Source organism: Schistocerca americana, chromosome 4 (genome assembly GCF_021461395.2).
Source record: "Schistocerca americana isolate TAMUIC-IGC-003095 chromosome 4, iqSchAmer2.1, whole genome shotgun sequence".
NCBI classification, from domain to species: domain Eukaryota; kingdom Metazoa; phylum Arthropoda; class Insecta; order Orthoptera; family Acrididae; genus Schistocerca; species Schistocerca americana.
In genome coordinates, this window is record NC_060122.1 from 815,633,045 (window position 1) to 815,654,118 (window position 21,074).

Sequence of the window (21,074 nt, forward strand, 5' to 3'; positions counted from 1 at the left end):
GATCTGACGCGCCAATTGGACAGATTGCGACACGATATCCCTCAGGTTGACATTCAACATCTGTATCAATCAGTTCCAAGCGAACTTGCCGTGTACCACAAGTCTCTAGAGGAACGGAAGGTTCCAAATGATTGGAAAAGAGCACAGGTAGTCCCAGTCTTCAAGAAGGGTCGTCGAGCAGGTGAGCAAAACTATATCTCTGACGTCGATTTGTTGTAGAATTTTAGAACATGTTTTTTGCTCGCGTATCATGTCGTTTCTGGAAACCCAGAATCTACTATGTAGGAATCAACATGGATTCCGGAAACAGCGATCGTGTGAGACCCAACTCGCTTTATTTGTTCATGAGACCCAGAAAATATTAGATACAGGCTCCCAGATAGGTGTTATTTTCCTTGACTTCCGGAAGGCGTTCGGGACAGTTCCGCACTGTCGCCTGATAAAGTAAGAGCCTACGGAATATCAGACCAGCTGTGTGACTGGATTGAAGAGATTTTAGAAAACAGAACACAGAATGTTGTTCTCAATGGAGAGACCTCTACAGACGTTAAAGAAACCTCTGGCGTGCCACAGGGGAGTGTTATGGGACCATTGCTTTTCACAATATATATAAATGACCTAGTAGATAACGTCGGAAGTTCCATGCGGCTTTTCGCGGATGATGCTGTAGTATACAGAGAAGTTGCAGCATTAGAAAATTGTAGCGAAATGCAGGAAGATCTGCAGCGGATAGGCACTTGGTGCAGGGAGTGGCAACTGACCCTTAACATAGACAAATGTAATGTATTGCGAATACATAGAAAGAAGGATCCTTTATTGTATCATTATATGATAGCGGAACAAACACTGGTAGCAGTTACTTCTGTAAAATATCTGGGAGTATGCGTGCGGAACGATTTGAAGTGGAATGATGATCTAAAATTAATTGTTGGTAAGGCGGGTACCAGGTTGAGATTCATTGGGAGAGTCCTTAGAAAATGTAGTCCATCAACAAAGGAGGTGACTTACAAAACACTCGTTCGACCTATACTTGAGTATAGCTCATCAGTGTGGGATCCGTACCAGATCGGGTTGACGGAGGAGATAGAGAAGATACAAAGAAGAGCGGCGCGTTTCGTCACAGGGTTATTTGGTAAGCGTGATAGCGTTACGGAGATGTTTAGCAAACTCAAGTGGCAGATTCTGCAAGAGAGGCGCTCTGCATCGCGGTGTAGCTTGCTGCCCAGGTTTCGAGAGGGTGCGTTTCTGGATGAAGTATCGAATATATTGCTTCCCCCTACTTATACCTCCAGAGGAGATCACGAATGTAAAATTACAGATATTAGAGCGCGCACGGAGGCTTTCCGGCAGTCGTTCTTCCCGCGAACCATACGCGACTGGAACAGAAAAGGGGAGGTAATGACAGTGGCACGTAAAGTGCCATCCGCCACACACCGTTGGGTGGCTTGCGGAGTATAAATGTAGATGTAGATGTAGAATAACTGCACGCATAAGCGCCAGAGACGGGCCAACGCATTACTGGCTTACTCCTCAATTTCTAAATCTCTTTCTCTTGAATAGCTCATCCAATTTTTCCGAAATTCTGAAATTAATTATATATATCGATTTCCGTTCCATTCAGATAACTTCTACGTGTGCGCCGTTTTTTTCCGCAAAGTGGATGCCATGCTTCCCAAGGCTATGGCTACAGTGGCAACTAATAGCATAGCTAACTTCATTTACAAAGCATAGCAGCTCGCGAATAAGCAGTGTGATTGGTTTCCTACATCTGATTAGCGATTCGCCTTGTTCACTTCCAATCAATAAGCACGGGAACAGTTACCAACAGCACCATGCCACGTAAAACCCACGGGCGCCGAAGTGTACTTTCAGCCAGTGTAGCTTAGTGGCGAAATTCTGACAGTTACATTGCCAGGAAAGTCAATCAACGTATTCATTCCTCCCTATACAAGGTGTCCCAAGTAAGGTACACATTCTTTGAAACCGAATCTCTCTTTAACTAAAACAGATGATTTTTTCTTCTTTCTGGGGGGGGGGGGGGGGTTATAATTCAGAAAGCTGTGAAAAATTTTGTAACACTTTCACTTGTTGCGAGACTGGAAATACATCTGGCGCTATCATTTGAAGAACGGAACTAGGTGATAAAGCGTTAAAGTAAATCACAGAAAGTGATGGAGGTTCGACGGCGTTGAAGAGTTGAATTTGGAACACCGCTGTCTTCACGGTTAACAATCATTACAAGAATCCGAGACAAGTTTGAGGTCGTGAAAAAGGGAGGTAGCGCAAGAAGGTGACGTTCAACAGATAGAGAAAGTGTTGAAGCACTGGTACGCCATACATGCAGTCCGCTAAAAAGTCTGTGAGGCAAATGCTCTCATGAGATTGGGATCATCAAAACCAGTGTTAGCAGAATATTTCGAACTCAGAGATGGAAGCCTTACACACTTCTCCATCCTCTGAACGAAGATAGTCCCGACAGGTGAAATTAATTTTGCGACCATCAAAAGGTATGAAGATGATGATGCTTTGGTCGAATGAAGCGCGCTTTAAACTTAACGAAACAATTAACCGCCATAATTGCGTGTACTGTGCTAATGAAAATCAGAAACTGAAGAAAGATATGTACCAGGGGTATCAGTCTGTTATTGTCTGCAGTTTAGATTCGCTATGGGGTTAATCGAGCTGTATTGCTCTGAAGAGTCTGTCACAGGTGACGCTGACCTAGAAATTCTGCACATGATAACTCCAGGTCTTAACGACGTTTTTGACAGTTAAGATAATTATCTTGAACATCGAGATGTTTAGGACGAAGAGGAAGTGCTGTGGAGTATCACTGGATTTAACCATACTCCAGAGATTTAACCCTTTTAACTTCTACCTTTGGCGTACTTTCAAGACTCGAGAAAACTGTGTACGCTGCAAAACACTGGATGATCTAGAGTGCAAAATGAGGAAGCCTGCGATGCTATTCCATTAGAAAGGCAACATTCGCGAAATGACATACGATTAGGGTAAAAAAAGGGGGAGGGGGCGTTCAAGGTATCTGGTGACAGATTAAAGAACGATCAACTCTTCCCCAGAATTATAAAGCAGTGACAGACTAAGAAGTGAAAACATAACGGTGGCATGTAGAATAAACGCATGATGCACAAGCGTACCAACACCACCGGCAAAATTTAGGAGGCTCTTTAGGGATACGATCGGAGTGTTCTAGTGTAAGGGACGCGTGGCCCTGGTAAAATGTTACAGAGTAATAATGCAATTATGATTTATCCGGTTTGTTACCCTAGTACCCTAAGTTTCTATGACAACGCCTTCACGATAGTAAATAAGCTCGTCGCTGCGGGAACAAGTCACCATAGCGTTGTTGATAATCGGAAGTAGCATTGCTGCATAAACAAACCTTAGACAGAGTCGAACAGTACTGATGGAAGCTTGAGGGTGAAGCGTAATGTGGGCAAGTACCGTGATTGAATGGAATAAATTTGTTTTCGAAGAAGACACACAGCGCTTACCATCGACTTTTACATTGTTGTACAGATATTTTGAGTGCAACACAGATTCGAAGATTAAGGGCGGGGGGGGGGGGGGGGGGGGGGGAGGGGAGCAATAAATCAAACGAAATACAATTACTCTTTCATGAATTATCGGAGACAAGAAGTCCGTTAGATCAAATTCATCAGAGAAATTCCTGAACAACCTCTAAAATTTCGTCGCTGGAGTTCGGTTCACCCTATAAGTTATGGTGGTAGTGATGATTTAAAACTGAATTTCTGGCGGCCGTTGCTTTGCGTTGTATTCTGTCCTCAGTTATGTATGACAAGACAATGGCGGAGAGCACGGCCAGTTTCTTAATGAGCGTTTCGTTCCAAATTATGACTGCTTGTAAGTGCCATATTTTCACTTGTTGGCAGAAAGTGGAACCCTCACAGTACAAAGGGGTGGAAGGTGGGGGGTTACTTTGAGCCCATCTTCTTAAACTATCGTAGCTAAGGCGGTATTTTAAATTGTAAAATTTTGAAAAATATTTATTGTTTTCAGTAATTTCTTATGTCAGATCTGTAACTGTTTTAAGTTTTTCAGTAACAGTTAACCCAAAAATTTAAGTCTTAGAAGTGATAGTTCATATTTTCAGGTTTAGTGCCCTTCTTACACATGTAATGTAACTTTAAAAGTTGTGTTGCAAATGAAAATTAACGACATTTGTATTTTTTAATTTTTGTAGTGGTCATGAAGTAGGGCCTACCACTCCACTTGGTGTAAACACTACAGAAGATGTGTTGGTGTTGCTAAGACTGTGCTAAAAGATATTTTCAGGTTATGTACCCTACTCACACATTAGTACCTATTTAAAAGTATGTTGTTAAAAAACGGTAAACACAATTAACAAAATTTGTTTTTTAGGGTTTTTTTATTGGTAATGGGTACAAAGAACCCCCTTCCCCCTTGGTATTACGTTTTATGGAAAATGTGTTGGTATTGCTAGGATTGGAAAATGTGTTGGTATTGCTAGGATAATGAACATACCTACAATGTTTCAGCGTCCTGTGACGTATGCTGAATGCATTGTAGCACTCGGAACACCATCGGTTCAATCATAACCACCTCGTATTAGGATATCATGGTCCATATAATCAAAAGCGTTAGTCAAGTCAGAAAATATTCCCAATGGTAATACTACACAGGGTGAATTAAAAAGGAATTTACAAATTTGGAGTGATACAGAAACTTATTGAGATAATTAACAAAATCAGTAGATGTGTTACTTTACAGCAAACAACCTCAAGTTTCACACAAAAGTGTCAAGTGTCATTTTAGTTCGATGTGACTACCATTTGTGATGCAACAAAAATCCCATCGATAATCAGTTTCTTCCTACACTCGTTGCAGCAAATCGGGCGTGACTTGTGCAACGGTAGTGCAGATTCGATTTTTCAGGTGGGGTAAACTGTTTAGTAGGTGAGGAACATACACACAGTCCTTAATGAAACACAAGAGAAAGAAATCCGGTGGTGCCAATCAAAACATACAACGTGCGAGCACGCTCCAAACCAGTGAAAGTAGCCATTTCCACGGAGCACTGCGCTGGCGCTCCTGGTGGTGGAATGAGGTACTGATGCATTACGCTAGATTTTTTAGCGACATGATTATTATAAATACCAGCGGCGTACACTGCTCTTTAAATGGTTTTTATGTTATAAATTATTCACAATGAGCCCATTTCAGCGTATTGCCATCATTAGGTAACCTGTAAATACATAAGTAAGCGATATCGGAATATAATGGTCTATAACTATGATCTGAAAAGTTATAATACATCGTTAGGTGTTTTTACCTTACATTTAAAATCGTTGCTGCCATGTCCTATCTTTTTTTAGATTTCTTACTTTCTCCTTATATGTACACGAGATGTATATCTGATTTTGGTTGATTTTTATGTAGGCTATTTTTCTCTTGACAGCTTGGATGACAGTGGATCAGCGATATTACATGTTCACATAGTTACCATTATAAATGAGTGATGTTTGGAAATTCGTTTTTTTTATTTTTATAGGTTTAGTTCTAATTATGTTTTTGTCTGGGCATCAGTAATTTATAATAGTAACTATCTGAACATGTAATATCGCTGATTCATTGTCTTCAAAGCTGGCAAGAGAAAATTGCATACATAAAAACCAACTAAAATCTGATATACAGGGTGCGTCAAAAAAATGTATACACACTTTGAGCTGTCATAGGCAATTTATTTCCCGTTCTACAAGGTTAAATATCTGTGAGAAAGTAATGTTATGTTTCTTCCCCAACAGGTGGCAGCAGTGGCAAGGAAGTAACTGCAAGATGGCGGACGTGCGTTTGATCTTTAAGGGCGGAAGCAGATAATTAAGTGGTACTGGAAGTTTGAGAATGTAGCTGCGGTTCGAAGACAGTGGAGAAGTGAGTATGGTACAGAACCACCTTCAATGTTAACAATTACACGTCTACGAGACAAATTCGAAATTCATGGAACAGTGTGTGATGTGCATAAAGGTCGTTCAGGGCGACCTCGTACAGCTGCAAGTGATGATTCCACAACTGCGGTCTTGGAAATGTTTCAGCGTTCACCTCAAAAATCTTCAAGCCAAGCGGCACGTGAGAGTAATGTAAGTGCTGGTAGTGTGCTACGCATTCTGAAGAAAGGCAAGTTTTGTGTGTACATTCCAAGGCAGGTCCAATAGCTAAGTGACGACGATCCAGATCAAAGGTTAGAATTTTGTAAATGGGCTCCGGAGATGGTGAGACATGAACTGGGATTTATAGGTAGCATAATTTGGTCAGATGAAGCCCAATTCAAACTCAATGGATCTGTCAATAGGCATAATTGTGTGTACTGGGCTGAAGATAATCCTCACATTACAGTTGAAATGGCTGTGAATTTGCCTGGTGTAAATGTGTGGTGTGGTTTGTCTGCAAGGGGACTCATTGGGCCTTTCCGCTTTGAAGGTACTGTTACTGGAGAAATGTACTTAACAATGCTTGCTGACTGCATATTCCCTGCCATTCGTGCATTATACGGTAATGAGAGTCTTATTTCCAACAAGATGGCGCCCCGCCGCACTATCATAGGAACGTACGAGCATACCTGGATCACAATGTGCCAGGCCAGTGGATAGGACGCAGGGGACCAATCGAGTTTCCTGCACGCTCTCCAGACCTCATGCCGCTGGATTTCTTCTTATGGGGCACAGTAAAATATGAGGTGTACAAACGTAAACCACGTAACCTGGACACACTTTGGAATGAGATTCATGCGGAGTGCGCAGAAATCTCATTGGACACTTTGGTACGATGTACGGAATGAGTGGTGACTCGTAGTCAGAAATGTGTTGATGCTATAGGCCACCAGTTTGAAAATTAATCACATTTGCAAAGTACATTTATTTTTCCAATTGGACTTTAAGCTTTCAATTTCCAGAAATTTAATATTTTAGAATGGGAAATAAATTTTCTATGACGCTTCAAAGTGTGTATACATTTTTTTGACACACCCTGTACATCTCCAGTGTACATACAGGGTGTTACAAAAAGGTATGGCCAAACTTTCAGGAAACATTCCTCACACACAAATAAAGAAAATATGTTATGTGGACATGTGTCCGGAAACACTTAATATCCATGTTAGAGCTCATTTTAGTTTCGTCCACCTACGCTCAATGGAGCACGTTATCATGATTTCACACAGGATACTCTACCTGTGCTGCTAGAACATATGCCTTTACAAGTACGACACAACATGTGGTTCATGCGCGATGGAGCTCCTGCACATTTCAGTCGAAGTGTTCGTACGCTTCTCAACAACAGATTCGGTGACCGATGGATTGGTAGAGGCGGACCAATTCCATGGCCTCAACCCTATTGACTTTCATTTATGGGGGCATTTGAAAGCTCTTGTCTACGCAACCCCAGTACCAAATGTAGAGACTGTTCGTGCTCGTATTGTGGACGGCTGTGATACAATACGCCATTCTCCAGTGCTGCATCAGCGCATCAGGGATTCCATGCGACGGAGGGTGGATGCATGTATCCTCGCTAACGAAGGACATTTTGAACATTTCCTGTAACAAAGTGTTTGAAGTCACGCTGGTACGTTCTGTTGCTGTGTGTTTCCATTCCATGATTAATGTGATTTGAAGAGAAGTAAAAAATGAGCTCTAACATGGAAAGTAAGCGTTTCCGGGAACATGTCCACATAACATATTTTCTTTCTTTGTGTGTGAGGAATGTTTCCTGAAAGTTTGGCCGTACCTTTCTGTAACACCCTGTATAAGGAGAAACTAAGAATTGTAAACAAAGACAGGACATGGCAGCAACGATATTACATGTAAAGTAAAAATACTTGATGATGCATTATAACTTTTCTGATCACAGTTACAGACCATTATATTGAGACCATCGCTTATTTTTGTATTTACAGAGCAACTGATGATGGCAGTATGCCGAAATGGGTTCATCGTGAATGGTTTATTAAATATAAACCATATAAAGAGCAATGTAACTGGCTGATATTCGTAATAATCATGTCACTAAAAGAGGTATTTTGCACTGCAGGCCACAAAGAACAAAAACAAAATAAAAACTTGACGTTGGTTGCTACAAAATGACACATCTACCGATTCTGTAAGTTATCTCAATAATTTTCTATATCATTCCAAAGTTGTGAAATCCTTTTTGACCCACCCTGCACTGCAGGCTTAGGTACTCTGCACGGATTTATCCGCTCTGCCCCACCACAGTGCGAGGGCGCGAGCAATGGCTTGCAGAGGAGACAGGGCCTCACCTCGAGGGCGGCGAGTTCCGCGGCGGCGCTCGCCTCGTCCAGCGGGGCGCCGTCGTCGTCATCGTCGTCGTCGTCGGAGCAGAGGCACTCGAGGCCGCCGACGCCGATCACGTGCGACTCCTCGCCGGCCGTCGGGAAGCGCACAGACGGCGGGGCGCCGCCGCCACGGCTCCGTCCGCTGCCCTTCAGGATGCCCTGTGGAGGAACCACGCGACACACCTGCCGTTAACAGCTTGTCCGTGTCCTTCTGGCGCGACGTACGCGGCCGGTTATTCCGGCGAGCCTGCTTTCCGTAACCGCTAGCACAAATGTCAACCGCCTCATTAACCACTAGAATTACCCACTGCCTGACAAAAACGAGTGAAGCACCCAGAACACACGGTCGGATGTCAAAATACTCGTACCTTCGTATACGTAAAAACCATCGGCAGGCATGTAAACGATTAGAGCTGCCATTCTGTGTGACAGGTAGAGTGCGTTAGTGTTGTTGATAATTCCTCCGAGTTATATGGCCGTGGTCCATGGAATACTTCTATTCCTAACGTTTCGTCCAATACTACGTTGGACATCCTCAGAGGTTGATTCCTGCCGACTGACGAGTCGGACGTCGGAGAGCTGCCTAAATACCGAGGAAAGTGGGCGTGGTCTAGTTTGCACATAGTAGCACAGAGAAAACTAGTCAAAGATAAAATGTAACTATCGATAATAGTCCGTCATCATAGATAAAAATCACTTATCGATTCTGTAACGCCACTGTCCATATCTCGCTTAATTTCAAGGCCTCTTATTTCCTATTAAAATTATCTTCATGTTTATAAATTTCAATAGCCTCCCTATACAGTCGTGGATAATAGCAGCACTTGAAACTGTAGTTTCAGAAAACTTAACTACATGGTCACCGGACTGAAGTGCATGTTCCGCAACGGCCGATTTATCTATTTTACCTAGTCGGCAAAGACTTTTATGCTCCTTGACCCTGGTATTCACACTTCTTTTCGTAGTACCAATATAGACCTTGCTACAGGTACACGGAATTTTGTACACACCACTAAATGATAATGGTGGCCTATCTTTAACAGAACGAAGTACTTGTCCTATTTTTCTGGTAGGTTTGAATACCGGTTTCACTTTATGTTTCAGCAAAATTTTGCCGATTCGATCTGTAACTTTACTAATGAAAGGTAAAGACACCGTGTTCTTCCATTGTTGTGTACTATCCTTGTCCTTTAGCCTGCTGTAATTAGGTCTTTATCTTTGACTAGTTTTCTGTCTGCTACTATGTGCAAGCTAGACCACACCCACTTTCCCCGGTATTTAGGCCGCTCTCCGACGCCCGACTCGTCAGTCAGCAGGACCAGCCATACCTCTGAGGATGTCCAACGTAGTATTGGACGAAACGTTAGGAATAGAAGTATTCCATGGACCACGGCCATATACCCCGGAAGAATTATCAACAACAGTACCATTCGGTCGTGAAAGCCTTCATTGTATGATTAGAGTGCGTTAGTATTCTTTGCGTTTGGTAGGGTATACGAGGGTGGTTAGGTAAGTTTCGTAAATTCCCATGAAATAGTGGAACATTTTTGTTGAGACTTCATGGTTGGGAAGCTTGACTATTCCAAGGATCCTGCAAAGATTTTCAACAACGTACACCGTACAGTTCATTATTGACACCCGTCTGAATTGCTCAGTGCGTCGGCTGCGATTGAAAATGGAGAAAACTGAGTTTCGTGCTTCTATTAAACATTTTCGTTTGAAGGTATGGGCTGCCCCACAAATCAAAACAGAAGTGGATGTTCACACAGACTCTGCTCCATCAACTGAACACCATGATTAATGAATTTAAATGTGGTTGGCCAAATGCCGAACATGAAGTGCACTCCGGTCCTCCAATTGAGGTCACTACAAAAGGAATCAGTGACAAAATCCATGATATGGTGACACCCTCTAGCACATTTCAACATAACGTCTGGCGATGTCTAGTCGCAATACGCAAGACTTTCTGTGTGCCGATTTGTGACTGTTGATGAGACCTGGATCCATCATTACACACCAGAGCGAAAACAGCAGTCAATAGAATGGACAGAGGCTGGTGAATGTGCACCGAAGAAGGCAAAGACCATTTTGTGGGCCGGTGTGGCCGAGCAGATCTAGGCGCTTCAGTCTGGAACCGCGCGACCGCTACGGTCGCAGGTTCGAATCCTGCCTCCGGTATGGATGTGTGTGATGTCCTTAGGTTAGTTAGGTTTAAGTAGTTCTAAGTTTTAGAGGACTGATGACCTCAGATGTTAAGTCGCATAGTGCTCAGAGCCATTCGAACCATTTTTGAAACATTTTGTCAGCTGGTACGGTGATGGCCGCTGTTTTTGGGATTCTCAAGGGATAATCATAATAGATTACTTGCTGAAAAACAGATCCGTGACTAGAAGTTATTATGCTTAATTGTTAGATCGTTTGAAAATTGCGCTGGCTGAAAAAAGACCAAGGTTGACAAGCTCTTTCACGAGGATAATCCACCATCACACACATCACCAATAACAATGGCGAAAGGGCATGAATCGGGCTTTGAACTGTTTCCTCGGGCACCTTATTCACCAGACTTAGCCCCAAGTCATTTCTTCCTGTTCCATAACTTGAAACTTTGGCTTCCGCAGAAGAAATTCTCAACAAATGAGGAAGTGGGACTTGCAGTCAACGAGTGTTTTGCAGAGTTTAACACAACCTATTTTTCAGATGGGATGAAAAAGCTGGAAGGTTGCGGGACCAAGTCCCTCCTTTAACTATGTCGAGAAGTAAGGTGAGCTGTTTACGAAACAAACATTTTTTCTTGCTTTTGCCGCATATTCGTGTGAAACACCGTTATCAGCACCAGAAACAGGGTTTGTGACATGTTGTTAGCAGTGAAATTATACCAGCCAGAAGTTCCTCTAGGTTGTTGTTGTGGTCTTCAGTCCTGAGACTGGTTTGATGCAGCTCTCCATGCTACTCTATCCTGTGCAAGCTTCTTCATCTCGCAGTACCTACTGCAGCCTACATCCTTCTGAATCTGTTTAGTGTATTCATCTCTTGGTCTCCCTCTACAATTTTTACTCTCCACGCTGCCCTCCAGTACTAAATTGGTGGTCCCTTGATGCCGTAGAACATGTCCTACCAACCGATCCCTTCTAGCCAAGTTGTGCCACAAACTCCTCTTCTCGGCTATTCTATTCAATACCTCCTCATTAGTTATGTGATCTACCTATCTAATCTTCAGCAGTTCCTCTAATAGGTTGTAAATGAAAGTACGTCTCTCTTCGTGATCTTTGCATTCAGAAATACACTCATTTGCAGCAATTTAAGCTGTCCTCTTAGGTTCGTGCCTAATCATGCAGTCGTAAATCGCCACTTATTCGGAAATAACAGTCAGATATTTATAACAAGGAAGACTACGAATTTTATTGTCGTGAATGAATGCGCCATTGCTTTGAAGTACCATAAGTTATAAAACAAAACAGCTTAATATGCCAAAATCAATATGGCGCCCACCGCACTGAGCAGCACGTCATTTTGATATCACTTCCACGCGCTGTAACAGTCTCTGGCCCTAGACGGAAATGGTACAGTTCTGTCGCCAAGGTATACTGTCTTCGTAGGCCTCCATTTGGCCTGCTGGTCAGTCGTGCAGTATTCATATTTGTGGAGCATTGGGATGTGACAGTAAGCCGCTGTTTTACTGTATAGGAATGTGAGGACAGGCTCACACTCCGGCACGTTCTGGTCGAACAAGTGCGACCACCACAAGCGAAGATCGCTGTATTGTGTAGCAACATTCACTGCCATCCAGCACCACTGGTAGGCGTCCACCAGCAGCCCCATGGGGGAATTACCGTCCTAACAACACAAACGGCGTCGCACTGTGTTCAACGATGAATTGCGGTTGACCACAGTCGGTGAGTACGGCCGGGACCTCGGATAAGCTCACATTCTTCCAACGTTTTGGAAGCGACTGATGTGAGGAGCCAGGTCACAGTTGGTAGTGATCGAGGAAACTCTGGCGCCACAACGATACGTCCAAGACATCCTGAGTCCCCATATGTTACTTCTCATCCGACTGTATCGTGGTGCCATTTTTCAGCACGACAATCCCCATCCACAATTGGCTCGCCTGTCTATGAACTGTCTACGTGGTGCTGACGTACTCCCATGGCTAGCAAGATTCTCACAAGGGAACCTCCCCATCGCACCCCCCTCAGATTTAGTTATAAGTTGGCACAGTGGATAGGCCTTGAAAAACTGAACACAGATCAATTGAGAAAACAGGAAGAAGTTGTGTGGAACTGTGAAAAAATAAGCATAATATACAAACTGAGTAGTTCATGGCAAGATAGGCAACATTAAGGACACTGGAACCGTAGCAGCGCCGTGGTTTCGTGGTAACGTGAGCAGCTGCAGAACAAAAGGTCCTTGGTTCGAGTGAAAACTTTAATTTTTTATTTTCAGTTTATGTGACAAACTCTTATGTTTTCATCACTTTTTTGGGCGTGATCATCACATCCACAAGAAAACCTAAATCGGGCAAGGTAGAAGAATCTTTTTACCCATTCGCCAAGTGTACAAGTTAGGTGGGTCGACAACATATTCCTGTCATATGACGCACATGCCGTCACCAGTGTCGTATAGAATATATCAGATGTGTTTTCCTGTGGAGGAATCGGTTAACCTATGACCTTGCGATCAAATGTTTTCGGTTCCGATTGGAGAGGCACGTCCTTTCGTCTACTAATCGCACGGTTTTGCGATGCGGTCGCAAAACACAGACACTAAACTTATTACAGTGAACAGAGACGTCAATGAACGAACGGACAGGTAATAACTATGCAAAAATAAAGAAAGTAAAATTTTCGCTCGTGGGAAGACTTGAACCAAGGACCTCTCCTTCAGCAGCTGCTCACTCTACCACGGGACCACGGCGCTCCTGAGCTTACGTTCTCCTTTATGTTGCCTATGTGGCCAAGACTGATGACCAGTTTGTATATTTTGATTATTTTTTCACAGTTCCACACAACTTCTTCCTGTTTTCTCAATTGATCTGTGTTCAGTTTATCAAGGCCTATCCACTGTGCCAAGTTATAACTAAATCTGAGTGGGGTGTGATGGGGAGGTTCCCTTGTCAGATATGTCACCGACACTACATGTGTGTGACCACCTCAGACAAAGTGCCGGTATCCACGATATCAAGATTCAGTTACAACAGTCGTGCCAAGATTGCCTCAGGGGAGAATACGACGGCCTTATGACACCCTTCCTAAATGAATCAGTGAACGCACGCAGATCAGAGAGGGTGCAACGTCATGCTGCTAACTGGGCTCGTACTGCTAAGTTCTTTGTAAGTCTGACTCGATATTGTAATCCCTAAAATAACATCGCATACCCTCTCAACCGGAGCAGTTTCATTTCGTTTCCTCCTCCCATTCGGGGTGGCCCACATTTTGTCTGGTAGTATACTGTTTTAGGTACCAGTAGGCGTGAAGTGGCGCTGTGGCAAGACATTGGACTCGCATTCCGAAGGGCGACGGTTCGGATCCCCGTCCGGCCATCCAGATTTATGTTTTCCGTGGTCAAATGTGACCAGATTAGTACCGCATCCCAAATTTTCCAAATTGGGATCACCACTGGTAGATTGCTTGTTATTTGTGTGGGAACGTATGAGCCCTACAATGTGTCTTGCCTGGAACACCTCGTCCTATCCTTCGTGGTACAGAACTGAAAAGCGTATTTCTAAAAAAAAATATCTTTCACTATCTCAGTTGGTGTGATGTTTAACTTTTTGAGACATTTCTCATTTTGTGAGGTTCGGCAGCAACGAACAGAAAAGAAAAGTTGGATTTCTTGTAAAATGATCCTTCTCTCCATTTAAGATAGTTCAAAACAGGGCTAATGAATTTATGCGTATCGTGCGTACAATGAAGATGATGCGCGTGCAGAAGGTCGAAAAGCATGCACAAACAATGAGGTTACGCCAAAAATAGATAACGTCGTACTCAATGATCGCCGATTGAAAGCACAAGAGGCTGGCCGGGGTGGCCGTGCGGTTCTAGGCGCTACAGTCTGGAACCGCGCGACCACTACGGTCGTAGGTTCGAATCCTGCCTCGGGCATGGATGTGTGTGATGTCCTTAGGTTAGTTAGGTTTAAGTAGTTCTAAGTTCTAGGGGACTGATGACCTCAGAAGTTCAGTCCCATAGTGCTCAGAGCCATTTGAACCGTTTTTTTGAAAGCACAAGAACTCAAAACAATGAAAAGATATAGGCCGCCCTTGCACACCACAGTTCACTCGAAGTTTTGGGTATCGATGGATGCCGCGTCCTCATCGACGGCATCCCTTTCGAGTTAACTTCGCTCATGACTGTTTGGAGTTATTTCAAACGCGATTTACAGGGAGTTTCTCCGACATTCCGTAACAGGATTAAATATGATTGCATCATTACAAGGCAGAGAAGAGGGAAGTGAAAATGTAGCAAAGAAAGCAAAACCGGTTCCATCTGCAGAGAAGGTAATAACTAGCGTTTTCTGCATTCCCATCTTGTGACGCGCTCAGAGTGCTTCGAGAAAGGCAGAGCCAGTGTCGATATGTATCACGTTTCACTGCTGAATAAACTGAAAAACACTATCGCGGCTGAAAAACACTATTCCGGCTACAGGTCCACATATTGCGAATACGCAAATCCTCGTCCACCATCAAGGTTAGGCGCACTTATCGGTGTTTCGGATTGTTGCGTCTTTCATACCGCGCCCGACAGAGGCAGAAGTACTTTGGACACAGTAAAAAAATTGGCAAGGTGTGAGCAGGACTTATAAACTTAATTATGTACGTAGACAGCTAACCCACTCCGGAAATTGAGGGTCTCAACCATTCTTGCCTGTTATCGACAGTGATACTGGTAAGATATCAGTCCCAGGGGTTCCAAGATTCTAGGCATTCCAAGATTCTCGAGAATATTTTAATTTCAATAATATAAATGTGACAAAGTCATGCAGGAGGCAGGCGATCATTACTATAACAATCAGTAATTCTCCATTCAGGCTGACTGCGTCACAGTGGTATAAGCTAAACATCAGGTAAGGAATGAGTGAATTGCTCATATGACGTGTTTCGGAATTTATCTATAATCAGATATCCAGTGCAGTAATCGCTCCTGGATACCCCATGATGGATAAATTCCGAAACGCGTCGTATGAGCAATAAAGTCATTCATTGCCTGATGTTTTGACTTTTACCATTGTGACCCAGTCTGACTGAATGTAGAGCTACTGATTGTTTTAATATCAAACACGACGTCGGAAAACAATTGACAAAGGAAATATTTCTTTCGTGTGATAATAATACAAATTACAAATTTTCGGATTTTTTTCCTTTACCTGTACTGTGAAACCTTTCGTCTTACCAGATTTCATCACTGTAGATCAACGAGAAGTACCATATAAAGGTTTTGATGATTGAGTTCGCGAGTATCAAAATATGACATAAATGGCCGTACTTAACCTAAGTGAATTAGAAGCTTCAATTTTTTTACACCGCCAAGAACCGTAGGCATAAATTTCAGCTTGGTACGTCTACCCGTTTCTAAAGAGACGGACGAACAGACAATCAGATAAGAAATGACAAAAAAAACTGTTTCGTGCGATATAATTACAAGTTCATAGTTTTCGGATTTTTTCCTCTGGTTGTACTGTGAAGCCTTCTTTTTACCGAATTTCACGACTCTAGCCCAACGGTAAGCACCCTACAAGTTTCGATAAGTGAGTTTGCGCGTCTTAAAATATGTGACACAAACGGCCGTATCTTTGGACTGCATTGGCTTCGAAGCTTCAGAAAGACGGACGGACGGCGAGGCGATCCTGTAACGATTCTGTTTTTACCTACTAAGGCACGGAACCCAAAATTGATAAATGTCACACTTTGTTCCGGCAATTATGTTTGCATCAGCGGCGAGTGAGAAGGGAGAGAAATTGCTTACGCTGAATCCCCTCTCTCTTGTCGCGTATAAGGCTGAAAGAAGCGAAGAAACGAAAAGCAATTAATGTAGAATAAAAAAGGTCTGGCATGGAATCTTGCAGAAATCAGATGAGTTTTCCGAAATGTCCGACTGCACGTGTGTAATCTTGTTGTATTCTCAACGCATAATTACTAATAAGAAAATAAATGTTGGTGAGTTACTGTGTAACACGTCCACTACATTATTTACATCAATTCGAAGTCACATTTTTTCTACGAACCATTAACGCTAGCTTGCGTCGGTTATTACAGCTGCTGCGAAACTGCATGACCTTCGCTTCTAAGTGCTTCCACATCCACTGCTTTCGCTAACGGTGATTTAGTTTTGCTGCCAAAGTCGAAGAAAATGACTACTTAGGAGATAATTCACATCAAAAGAAGAGAGTGAAGCTGAAACATTTATTATACACCCTTACAACAGACGGTCTGACAAATCTTATTTTACTGAAGGTACTGAAATGTTGGAAGCCGTTCGATTAAATATAGTGATTTGCAAGGTTACTATCTTGAAAGGTAAAGAAACGTCATTAGAGCTTTCTTTGTCAGGTTGAGAATTCTTTACATTCGTTGTAGTATGAGGGTGTTTAAAAAAGTAAGAGTAAACTGACTTTTCTGAGATGTATCGTTTATATTTATGATTGAAATATATAGCTTACCATTGCTCGACATAATCTCATCGCTGAATCTACAATTTTATTGATTTACTAAACAATGTTTTCAGTTGTATCGTCTCAAACAATGCGCATCTTTTTTCAACCTCATTAGCATCAATCTCAAATCGTTGACAATTCAAAGCGTCCTTCACGGTTCTACACACGTGGTACACCACGTTACGCGGTCCAGTCACAGTGTTCAACGGCAATGTGCTAAGGTCCTCTTGCAGAAAGCATGTCAGGGGGACGCGTGAAACAGTGCAATCGTTATGTACTGGCACACAGCGCCCTACAGAGGTCCTTTCGCAGTAGTAAAAAATGATAACTGTTACACTTTGTTCCAGTAATTATATTTGCATCAGCAGCCAGCCATAAAAACTAAAGAAATTGTTTACGCTGATTCCCCCTCTTGTCGTATAGCTGAAAGAAGCGAAGAAACGAAAAATAATTAATGCAGAATAAAAAAAGTCTGGCTTGAAATCTTTTAGAAATCAGACGAATTTTCAGGAATGGAGCTATTTATCTCACGCCAAAAAGGTTATGATCATAGGCTTTGTGGACAAGGATGGAAGCATTTCCGAAATAGCTAAGTTTCTAAACTGTTCCCGTGCCGTTTCATATTTAGCTCGTTCCTAATAGCGAGGGAGAGGCTCATAGTTACGGCGTTATTACATTACAGCAGTGTCATTTAATGATGTGGCGGTAGTACTTTACAATATAGTTGTGCTGTGCCGTTTTCTTGCCAAGACTTTTAAACCGTCCCTGCCTTCTGGAACTCAAATGTTACGAGAAAATTTAGAGTTTAACGTCTCGTACTTAAACAGATTTATCTTGGATTGAGAGTCATCGTCAGATGTAGAAGTAACTTCGGGTGTGCCCCAGGGAAGTGTTGGCACCCTTGCTGTTCATGTCGATTATTAATGACTTTGCAGACAATATTAACAATAAAATCAGGCTTTTGCAGACGATGCAGTTATCTATAATGAAGTACTATCTGAGAGAAGCTGCATAAATATTCAGACAGGTCAACAAAGGTGCAGAGACTGGCAACGTGCTCTGAATGTTCAGAAAAGTAAAGTTTTGCACTTCACAAAACTAAGAATACGTAGTATCCTATGACTATAATATCAGTGAGTGACTGTTGGAATCGGCCAACTTATACAATTATCTGTGTGTAACACTTTGTAGGGATATGCAATGGCATGATCACATAGGTTCAGTCGTGGGTAAAGCAGGTGGTAGACTTCGGTTTTTGGTGGAGCACTGGCGAAGTGCAATCAGTCTACTAAAGAGATTGCTTACAGATCACTCGTGCGACCCATCCTAGAATATTGCTCAAGTGTGTGGGACCTGTACTAGATAGGAACAACGGGGAATATTGAGCGTATACAGAGAAGGGCAGCACGAATGGTCACAAGTTTTTTTAATCCATGGGAGTGTGTCACAGAGATACTGAAGGAACTGAAATTGCACACTCTTGAAAACAGACATATACCATCCCGAGAAAGTCTATTAACAAAGTTTCAAGAACCGGCTTTAAATGACTACTCTAGGGGAGTACTATAATCCCCTACTTATCGCTCACACATGGATCGTAAGGATAAGATTAGAATAATTACTACACGCGCAGAGGCATTCAATCATTCTTCCCGCGCTCCATACGTGAATGGAACAGGAAGAGACCCTAATAACTGGTACAACGGAACGTACCGTCTGCCGTACACCTCACGATGGTTTGCAGAATACAGATGTAGATGTCGATGTAGAAACAGATCATTAAAAACGCAGCGTTAGCAGGCGACAGAAAGACGGGCAAAAACATGGGACGTGGCATTATTGCAGAAAGTCTCCATACATTCGCCCAAAGTGCTTTGAGAACCCAAAAAAAAAAAAAAACATAAATCAGAATGGGCGAACTGGGGTTCGAACCCTGCTAGTCCCAGTTATGGTAACTGTTGTCGAAATAGTAATCGCAATAAATTATATTTTCAACAGCCAAATGTGGAACCACCTCATTCAATAATTCCAGTTATCGTTTAATGACTACATTATTTTCATCAGGTATTTAGACAAGCACTACGGACTTGAATGTACTGCTGTTCTGGGCTAATCTCTCTCTCTCTCTCTCTCTCTCTCTCTCTCTTTCTGTACACACAGTACGGAGAGGGAGTGGAACAGACAGGGGCAAGGATTAGCGAAAGATAAGAAGTTTTGCCTTGTGATGTCTAGGACAACATTCCGCCAGCGACGGAATTCCTGAGATAAGAGCACCATTGTTTGTCGTCTCCTAAATATAGTCGTAACTCTCTGGGAAAAGATTTTATGCCCTTTGGTACGGTGCTACCTGAGAGCATATAACTGAGCCAAGGAGAAAGCGCAAAGCCTTACCACGGCGTTGTTAGGCTGTCTGATAAACATTCCGTAAGCTCCAGGGACTGTGTTTCCCCTTGCACCAAAGGTCTCCTACTTCAACGCAAACGGACCTAGAAAGTGTTAAGACACGGGACTTCTGCTAGCGATCTCACACTCTAGCACCTCCCCCCCCCCCCCTCCCCAAAAAAAGATGCATCAACAACTTTATTATTATTCTGATAAGAATCTCGACTTGTTTTCGGGAAAGATGAGATTTAAACGCACTTGCAGCAGCACCCCCAACGCCCTTTAGGGTTTCTGTGTGTTCCGGAAGATTCATTCTAGAAAACATGAGCGATCAGGAATGATTTCCTCCATCATTCTTGAACCAGTGAGCTAGTGTTTAGTCCCAACAACTTCAATATATAAGTGACTTTAAACTCTACAGGGTGCATCATACTGAAAAGCGAAGACTAACACGGGTGGAAGTAGATGGCAATAGTTAGTTGATGTTCCGCAGTTCATTTCAACGATTTTTTTATCGGAATGATGTGGAACGAGACAGTTTACAACATATGCATACATGATTAGTGTTAACATCAATTAAGACATTTTTTTGGTCTTACTCGTGCAACTACTCTTAGAAACAAGGTTTCTTTTTGCTGGCTACCATTTTTAAGCAGAAATTCGTCAATGGAATAGAACTAGTTGACCGGGACAAATGATTTTAAGTGTGGTTTAAAACTTGCTTTGCTACCCGCCATACAGTTTACATTATTGGACAAATGATAAAATTTTTTGTTGTTGCACACTGAACTCTTTTCTCAGCCATTAAAAATGGGTAACAAAGTTCATGTTTCCTTTTAGTGTTGTAGCTAAGGACACCCCTATTCTTCTCAAATTGTCATGGATCATTTATGAAGAAATTTCATTAGCGAATATACGTATTGCGACGGCGACCTCAAAGAGGTATTTACATGACGTCCGTGGATGAACACCACATTTTATTCTTACTGCTCTCTTTTGTGCAAGCAATATCTTCTAAGTTATGAGTTACCCCAGAAAATTATTCCATAAGATATTATTGAGTGGACCTATGCAAAATAAGTCAAGAGAATTATACGTTTGTTTCCAATATTATCAATTGTACGAAGAACGAAAGTAGCTTAACTTCGCTGTTTGAGAAGCTCAGCAATATGCTTCTTCCAGTTCGAGTTCTCATCTATATGGATACCCACAAATTTTGAGTATTCAACCGTATTTATTGACGCCTGCTCATGTGCTACATCAGTTATTGGTGTTATTCTATGTGTCGCACAGAACTGAATATAGTGTTTTTTTGTTTATTCAAAATTTAGAGAGAGTCCACTTTTTGGAAGTATGACTCTATAATTTCTTCGAAAATACGATTTACCGTATCTTCTGTTACCTTTTCACTAATAGGATTTATTGTAACATTACTATCGTCCGCAAAAGGTACCAGTTTTTTGGAAGGTCATTCACATACAATAAGGACTTTGAGTGAACCAAAACTGAACCCTATGGCTCTCTTTGTGATTTCTTCCCAGTCACTAAAATTTTCTATTCTTGCGACATTGCTTGAATTATCTATCACAACCTTTTGCAGTCTGTTTGTTAAGTATGATCCGAACCAGCTGTGTTTTTCTAACATGATCTACACAATCAAATGCCTTGGAAAGACATTTCGTTATTTAACACT

The 21,074-nt window shown here is 42.3% G+C and overlaps 1 protein-coding gene across 1 annotated transcript in view; it reads right to left on the bottom strand.

Moving 5' to 3' along the window:
* Window positions 1–21,074, bottom strand: part of LOC124613821 — a 187,241-nt gene that overhangs the window by 53,745 nt on the left and 112,422 nt on the right. Inside the window, exon 3 of the mRNA XM_047142544.1 lies at window positions 8,315–8,509. Within this exon, the coding sequence (XP_046998500.1) occupies window positions 8,315–8,509 (195 nt within the window). The remainder of the gene's footprint in view (window positions 1–8,314; window positions 8,510–21,074) is intronic.